The sequence below is a fragment of the Maniola hyperantus genome, chromosome 13 (genome assembly GCF_902806685.2).
Source record: "Maniola hyperantus chromosome 13, iAphHyp1.2, whole genome shotgun sequence".
Taxonomy (NCBI): Eukaryota; Metazoa; Arthropoda; class Insecta; order Lepidoptera; family Nymphalidae; genus Maniola; species Maniola hyperantus.
In genome coordinates, this window is record NC_048548.1 from 7,920,470 (window position 1) to 7,929,679 (window position 9,210).

The following is a 9,210-nucleotide window of genomic DNA, read 5'->3' on the forward strand; positions in this document are numbered from 1 at the left end:
AGGAGCGGGCATATTTAGTCAAATTCTGTGCTGTAGCAGTATCATTACATCTTCACGTCGTATTCCTCATTGCTGAAGGTAGCGACCCTTTTCATTCGCCACAATAATGGTGGTATTTTCTTGGTATAGTAAAGAGATCCCAGATTCTTCTGCATTCGACTCATCTAGTATACCTATCTACCTACAGTATAATTTCAACTCATAAATAGACTTTAGTGAAAATAACTGGACATCGGAAGAAAGGTAAAGTTTAAACCGTTACCGACTTCGGTCAAGATTTTGGATTTACCTAGATGTAAAGTTTCATTTTTAGTAAAACATGTCATCACTAAGTTTTTTTTTAGCCATGTTCATCATGACTAAGTATAATTCCGGTTTGCCCTCCATCTAAGCGTTAAGCTTGTGCTAGAAGTAGATACGATGATAGTGCTTAAACGGGTGATGTTTGAACTGCCGACCTTTCGGATTTCGTTCCACTCTTTTAAAATCCTATTTGAGGCGTGCAGTTCGCCCGCGATGAGTTTTAGTGACCATTACTCCATCATCGACCCATACATTAACCATGTCAAGAGCCAAAGGGAATGATATTAAGGTTAAATTATATGTGGGGTTGAATTGAGCCAGTGTCGTGTCCAGGTGACATAATTCAATTAGATTGCGAGCTATTCATCTGCCACGGGGGAGAGTTATGTTCTGTCTCACGACACCACCTAAATTGGGGGATAAACAGTGCTACGAAACATTCTCGTAGCAACTACAGACTACAGTGCGTTTCAAGTTTCAGCTAAGAATGGGTTAGTTTAATTGTGTACTCGAAATACAAGGTTGTTGGCATTTGTTAGTTTTGATCATTTATTACTCCTTAAGGTTAATTTTTCGGTTTAGATAATCTGTGGAACGAATTTGACTTATTTTCTGTGTACCTGCCAATTAAACAGTTATTTTATTACGTAGAAAGAAACAAAGGCTTGGAGGCTCCAATGCAAAAAGTCGATCTAGTCAAACTGTTAGGTTGTGTACAAATTATAATAGTAGGTACCTACTATTATAATTTGAAAAACCGGCCAAGTGCGAGTCAGGCTCGCGCAATGAGGGTTCCGTACTACAGTCGTATTTTTTCGACATTTTGCAGGATAATTCAAAAACTATGATACATAAAAATAAATAAAAATCTGTTTTAGAATACACAGTTGAAGACCTTTTATATGATAGCCCACTTGATATATAAGGGTTCCGTTTTTCCTTTTGAGGTACGGAACCCTAAAAAGGATTGTATTGTATTGTAACGTGAAATGGACAAAAAAGATAGAGCTTTTTATAGGACTTATTTATTTCAGTAATAGTATTGTTTCAGTTTTGAAACGTTTTGTAACGAAATTACAGGTGCATTTGCCATTGTAAAATTGTCAAAAAAGGACTTAAACACTTTTAAAATTAAAACCTCCAATGTTAATATATTTTCCATGGTATTTTCCATTTACCTTCAGTAAGCTAAAAATCCACTTAAATTTATACCCAGTTAGCGAGGCTGTACGAGCTCATTATGTGCATTTCAAGCTTATCTCTTAGGCGATTATCGAGTTAGCAGGCTGAAGCGGAACGGCTACTATTGTGATAGTAAATAGGCATTTCATTTTATGACGTCATCACCATTCCGCTGATGTAATGGCCCATAGTAAAAGGGTATTGTCTATGCTATCTGTGGTACCCCAGTGTTTTCTTTATCATAATAATAGCCATATATTTATAGATATTTTTATACGGGTTAACTTTTCTTCTTTTATAAAATTATCAGTGTATTTGAATGAGCTTCGCCAGACTATTTTTTTTATTTCAATCATCATCGTCATGATCAATCCATCGCCGGTCGACTACTGAGTATGGATTTCCTCTCAGAATCAAAAGGGCTCAGGCCATAGTCTGCCACGCTGGCCCAGTACGAATTGGCAGACGGTACAAACCTTTGAGGACCACTATGGTGAACTGTTTTTTCACGATATTTTCCGTAAACGCACATAGGTTTTTTTCTTACTTTTGTGTTTCTTTCATAAGCTGTTAGCTGTTCTAATTTCTTTCGCACGACTTCATGCATTCGCATGCTGTAGCCGCCTATACTTAATTTGAATTATATAATAACTTTAGGGTTTAGCACCTAGGGTTTGAATAATGTAATTTTTTTGTATGATTTTGTTGGTGGTTCACTAAAATAAAAGTAAAAAATTCAAAGTCAAATAAAGGTTTAATTTAAATTTAAACTATAGTTTATGATTTACTACCTCTGAAAATACTGAGTCAGTAACTTCAGACTTGTTTGAGGGAAATTCGCCCGCGTCGCGTCGGCGTCCGTCCTCCTAATTAACGTGGATCCTGATAAATATACGATGTGCACCTAGCGTTCCCGCTCGGTATAAAGTCTTGTTCTAAAAGGTAAAATTTTCACAGAACTTTTTAATTATTCAAATCTGTCATTACCTAAGCACGTGGACTATTGTTATCAGTAAAAAGTAAGTGATTTCTAACAAATCACCTGGTGTCTTCGGTTTTGCATCCGCAGTAATAGGCAGAGAATCTTGTTCTACTGGCTTTTTGCAGAAAATTATTCTTATGTATTATGGGCATAAAACCTTTTCTACCGTAAACTAAGAACAACGTCTTCAAGTGCTAGAAGGTTCGATTGTAGTTCATCGCATCGCAAACATACTACTTATTTAGTTATACTTAGTACCTACATGTTCTGAATAAACTTCCGAAAAGCACATACTTCCGATAAAGCTGAAACTGATATAATGACGTAGGTATTTTGACCTATTAATCACGAATATCAATACTTAGAAATTCATTGCATAATTCAAAATGGCGTTAAATTGGTGCAAACTCCATTTTGAATACCTATACCAAAAACGAAGGAGAACCTCTTTTCGTTCGATGTGCATAATCGCGCATTCCTAAAAACTATTTTAGGGCAGTGTCTGTGATTGATGTACAGCGGAGATTAGGAACTGTGCCGTCACGCCGTCACTCCCACATTTTTAAAAACTTTATTTTTCTTTTTTTGTAATTTTTTTTGACAATTTTCGGCATGATATTCGTGATTAGGAGGTCATAATACGTTACAGCTTCATCGGAGGTATGTGCTTTTCGGAAGTATACCTATATATTACACCATGTTATACGCACTTTCCGTGGCGTTTCCGTGGCGTTCGTGGCGCCACCGTCGCCAAGTTCACGGTCAGCTCCGTAAATAATCGCGAAAATAAATATAAATAGTGCATTTCCTTCGGATAAAAAGTTATGTAAAGTTTCTAAGCAGTGTGATTTAGAGGTGGAAGTGTTATCTCAGTACAAATAGTGAAAATAAAGAAATTATTGCAAATAATCAGCTGGAGAGTGATAATACATTAAAACTGCATAATTCTACAGTTATTTGACGAATACAAGTGTTTAAATAGCAGCTAAAAGTCTAACGAATATAATTATTGTGAAGTGTGTGAAAACAAACACGATATAAAAAAATAGGATTACAAAATAGGATCACGACAAATAATAATTGTCATCATAAAATAACGGTTGTAGTGTAAAAATATCGCTACGCCATCTATTGATATACTCGAAAGTCACTTGTCAGGACTAAGTAGTGCCATCTACAAGATAGTGACTGCACTAACTAGTAGCTTGAGTTTCGTTAACAACGTCGTAATAATTAAGTGTACCACGAGTTGTCGCTAGCTAGGTCATAATTTTATAAAAATGAGTTCAGACTTAGAAAAAATTCTGCATGAACTAAGAATTAAAATTAGAAGCGATATGAATATTACCCTTACCAACCAGGAGGAAAGAATCACCTCGAAAATAAATGAGAATATAGACCAAAAATTTGTTATTATTCAGAAAGAAATTGAAAAAGTTAAACAAACAAGTGAAAATCATGAGAAGAGGATTGCACTAATGGAAAAACAGATAAGAGCAAGAAATGTTATATTTTTTGGGATAGAAGAGGGAGAAAAATCATATGAAGGCTTGGAAGGTAAAGTTTTAAGTACTATCAATAATATGGGGATAAAATATGATAAGAATGACCTAGAAATGGTCAGACGAATGGGAAAACTAACGGAAGGTAAAATAAGACCCATTAATATCACGTTTACAACGTATGGAAAGAAAATAGCTATTCTTAAAAATAAAAGTAAGCTCAAAAATACCAACATCTACATAAAAGAGGATTTCCCGCCCCATGTTTTAGAAGTAAGAAAGTCTTTGCAAGAACAGCTGCAGAAGGAGAGGAGTGAAGGGAAGGTGGCATATCTAAAATATGACAAAATAATAATAACAGGGGGCGGCAGCAGCAGCAAAAAAGTAGAGGACTCTAGGAAAAATCAGCAGTCTAAAAAGAGAGAGCTTGAAAGTTCGCCGCCCCAGCCAGACGGAAACCCCTCTACCAGCTCTGAATCAACAACTAAGCACAGGACAGCAAAAAAAAAATAAAACAACATTGGGAGGACAGAGCTGTTTAACAAACTTCGTTCAAAGAAGGGAAGGTATCTCTCAAATACCCTCGATCGCTTCAGATGACCTGAATGAATAGCAATCAGCGAAACCCTCACACGCAACCCACGACTTTAACAACTTACAAACGAGCACTAGCACACTAAACTATCTAAATAACCACTGTAATCTCCCACGACGGCTGGTCACCGAGGGAGTCAGCGACTACCACCCCCCCGAACTTCAGAATACACATAATAAAAACATAAAGGAAAATTACTTAAACATTTTAACCCTTAATACGAGAACTCTACAAAGTACAGAAAGACTACTTGAGCTAAACCAGGCCCTAGCCGAAATAAACTGGGACATCATTGGACTATGTGAGACTAGAAGACTTGGTGAAGACATCACTGAATATGGAGAATACATACTCTACCACTTCGGTGAAACGAAGGGACTCTATGGTGTTGGTTTTTGTGTCCACAAAAGATGGAAAAAGAATATCGTACAGTTTAGAGGAATCTCAGAGAGAATAGCGACTCTTACATTCAAAATGTCAAGTAAAGAGAACCTTGAATTAATCCAGGTATACGCTCCCACGGAACAAGCTTCTAGTGAAGAGTGCAACAACTTCTACGATAAACTAGGGACTATTGCGAAAGAACTGGATTCAAATAAAGCCAATTTGATGATCATAGGCGACTTTAATGCGAGAATTGGGAAGAGGAAAGAGTTCGAGCATGCAGTTATAGGAAAATACTCCACTGATAAGAGAACTATGAACGGTCAACGATTAATAGATTTTTGTACAGAATATAACCTGAAAATTCTTAATACGTTTTTCAAGAAAAGAGCAAACCGGAAATGGACCTGGTTATCACCCGACTCTATCACCAAATCAGAAATAGATTTTGTAATTGCTAGACAAGTTTCTAGATACCATGATGTAGGGATAATAAACAAATTTAATTTCTACACCGATCACCGGATAGTTCGATGCAAAATGAAAATAAACCATAGAGCAAGAAGGGAATTCTTTAACAATGAAAAAACAATTAATATGTACAATAATAACAACAGAAACCGACTCTACCAGGCAGAGCTGCAAGCGTCAGAGGAAAATATACTTCAGACTAACCTTACCATTCAAGAAAAATATACTAAAATTTTAAACTACATAAAAGAATCTGCCAAAAAACACCTATCTCTCTCTGGCACTAAAACATCTACATTTTCACCAGAAACTATTCTTAAAATAGGCGAAAGGGCTCTACTTAATTCAATTACAAATAGGTCCGATATAGAAAAAAAGCAGCTAAGCCTATTAAATAAAACTGTTAAAAAACTTATCAGAAGAGATATGAGAAGAGAAGAGAACAGTAATATAGAACTATTTACGAAAACCAACATTTCAATAGCCCGTCTGGAAAGGCATCTTAGTTCAGGAAAAAAGTGGATCCCCTTCCTGAATCAAAAAACCAAATCTAACAACAAGGATCTACGGGCCCGAAAGGACATAGTTAGGGAAGCCACTGCCTTCTATTCTGAACTCTATAGAAGCCGAATGTCACTAGACCAGAGAAACGCCCTGATGCCATCACTAGGAGACTCTGGTCAAGTTCCTCCTATCCTTACAAGAGAGGTAGAGAAAGCTATAAGTACCTTAAAAAATAATAAATCAGGAGGCCCTGAAGGATTACCATGTGAATTAATAAAAATTGGCATTAATCAGCTAGGTAGAGTGTTAACAAATCTTTTTAATAACATCCTAGAGCAAGAAACTGTCCCTACCGAATGGCTGAACTCTACAATTATATTACTATTTAAAAAAGGAAGTATCAATGACGTTAACGATTATCGCCCAATAACTCTGACCAGCAACATATACAAGATCTTTGCAAAAGTTTTACTGTCACGTTTAACACCTATCTTAGATTCACAACAACCGGTCGAGCAAGCAGGATTTCGTAAGGGCTACAGTACGAGCGATCATCTACATACAATGCAACAACTGGTTGAGAAGGTCCAGGAGTATAAACAACCGCTCTACATCGCCTTCATTGATTTTACTAAAGCCTTCGACTCAATAGAGCACTGTTACCTCTGGCAAGCCCTAGAGAGAGACGGAATACCACATAAATATATCCGGCTGCTAAAAAACATGTATGAGCATAGTACAGCAAGAATACAACTTGATCAGTTAGGACATCCGCTGAAAATAGAGAGAGGTATAAAGCAAGGCGACTGCTTATCACCAAAATTCTTCAACTGCGTGCTGGAGTATATTTTCCGAGAGTTAAAGTGGCAACACAGAGGTATAAGAATCAATGGCAGATATATGAGCAATATAAGATTCGCAGACGACATCGCATTGTTTAGTAACAATGAAAAAGAGTTACAAGAAATGTTAGACGAACTAAATACATATTGTGGTAAAGTTGGCTTACAAATGAATAAAAGTAAAACTAAGATCATGTCCAACACAGGTTGCTCGACCTCTATAAGTCTGGAAAATAATGTCTTAGAAACAGTAGATAGTTTTACATATTTAGGAAAAACTATATCGTTCAAGAGCTCTACCCAAGTCGACGAACTAAACAAAAGAATATCGAATGCGTGGAAAAGATACTGGAGTCTGAAATACATTTTTAAAAACAAAAAGATATCACTTTCCATTAAATCGAAGGTATTTAATACGTGTATACTGCCAATTCTGATATATGGAGCACAAACCTGGGCACTAAATAAAGATGAGGTAAAGAAAGTTAAGATAGCGCAAAGGAAAATGGAAAGGAGTATTCTTGGAGTGAAGTTGGCGGATAAATTAAGGAAGGAATGTCTAAGGAACAAAACCAAGTTGATCGATGTTATAAGACAAGCAAGTAAACTGAAGTGGAAATGGGCAGGTCACGTTATGCGACAGTCGGACAATAGGTGGACACAGGAGAGCACAGTCTGGTGTCCACGCTACATAACGCGTCGCCGTGGCAGGCCCCGCACGCGCTGGCGCACAGATCTGGAGGATTTTGATGGCCTTGGTGCGCTCTGGACGCGTCTGATCGCTAACAGGGATACCTGGAAGAAAAAGGGGGAGGCCTTTGCCCGCGTTTGGGATGACCTCTGAAAACAAAAAAAAAAAACAAAAAAAAAAAAGGTACTAATAATCTGAAAAAAAAAAAAAAAAAAAAAAAAAAAAAAGTACTAATAATTTGAAAAAAAAAAAAAAAAAAAAAGTATATATATACAAAAAAAAAAAAAAAAAAAAAAGAATAATATATAAAAAAAAAAAAAAAAAAAATTTAGAGGTAGGCTTATTTATTTATTTATTTATTTATTATACGCACTTTCCGAGTAAAATACAAGAAAAGTTCTTTCGTCGTGTTAAAGGCGGTCAAACTTTATTTTACAAGGATCCCAAATAAGCTACTGAGGGCCTTTGTAAATTGAACTTTCCTTATTGTTTCCCTTACACGTTAGTAGGTGGATTAAGATAATGTTTTACCTATACCAGGCTTGACGTTTTCATTTTACGATTTTATTCTTCTCTTTTTACTCTAATCTGCTTACTGACTGACTGACTGATCTGTCAACTCATAGCTCAAACTACTGGACGGATTGGTCTGAAATTTGGAATGCTAATGACGTTATTAATTTTTTATTAATTATAATTATTAATCGCTAATAAATGATTTTCGAAAATATTCAATCCATAAGCTGGTAAAATGGGGGGTTTCAATTTGTAGACCACGCGAACGAAGTCGCAGGCATAAGCTAGTTTAGGTAAATGGCTATCACATAAATTAGTGCTATTACTACAATACCTGTGATCACTCATTGAGTTTTCTCGTAAAAATTTTACGAGACATTTCACCGCGATTATTAGCATCATCTGGTGACAGGAAGGCTGGCTCATGTTTTGTGCAACGGAGCAGCCTGGCTGTCCAGCGCGGAAATGCAGCTAATACTCTTGGCACCATTCCACGTGGGCATGATTTGTATAGTAATTAGATAAGGATTCAATGTAATAATTTCACTTATTGAGTTAAAACTTTGTTACAGCTATTGTTGGCACTTGCGTGAACATTTCTGACGTAATCATCAACGTACAATCAACGAGTCTCATTGCAAGCTATGCCGGGCATTTATACTAGTCTACATATTAAATATGCAAATTGGATATGTATAGGGGTCACATGTTAAGTGATTACCGCCGCCCATGAACATTTGCAGTACCAGAGGGACTGCCGATGCGTTGCCGACCTTTTAGGAATTAGAATCACTAAGTATCACCGTACAGTTTACCTAATCCTCTTTACAGAAACTCAGTAAGTTTTCTTTATAACGTCGACCCCAATAATTAAAAAAAAAAAACAGAAATTCCACCCAACTGAGGCGTAGGCGGGTCGTTATTATTCATATTAACAGAATAAGTAAAATAAAATTTGCACATAGAAATATTTTTATTCAAATTCACAAGTCGAGTCGTCAAATGTACTTATCTAGAAGCACTGCTAGTTCGGAGTGCCTCTGTAGTGTATATTTTGCTATTTACTATCACATTTTCTAATTATTCTTGAAGTTGGTAAATTAATCTGTGTTTTTGCACAACGAGAAAAAGGGACTGAATGTTACAACAACAATCTACACAAATTTGGTCCCTTTGAGGCAAGATATCCAAGGCTTTATTGCTCCTCTGTATTGCAAGGCCTTTGGCCTTTGGGCCAC

General features: G+C 36.4%; 1 protein-coding gene across 1 annotated transcript; it reads left to right on the forward strand.

The window, feature by feature from the left end:
• The first annotated feature begins 3,747 nt into the window (after positions 1–3,747).
• LOC138403202 (uncharacterized) lies at positions 3,748–4,482 on the forward strand. The gene has a single exon (XM_069502741.1). It carries the CDS (start codon positions 3,748–3,750, stop codon positions 4,480–4,482), a length of 735 nt encoding a protein of 244 aa, XP_069358842.1.
• The last annotated feature ends 4,728 nt before the right edge of the window (positions 4,483–9,210 follow it).

Excerpts from the sequence above, each read along its gene's own strand:
- LOC138403202 (XM_069502741.1), top strand. The coding sequence starts at position 3,748 with ATGAGTTCAGACTTAGAAAAAATTCTGCATGAACTAAGAATTAAAATT.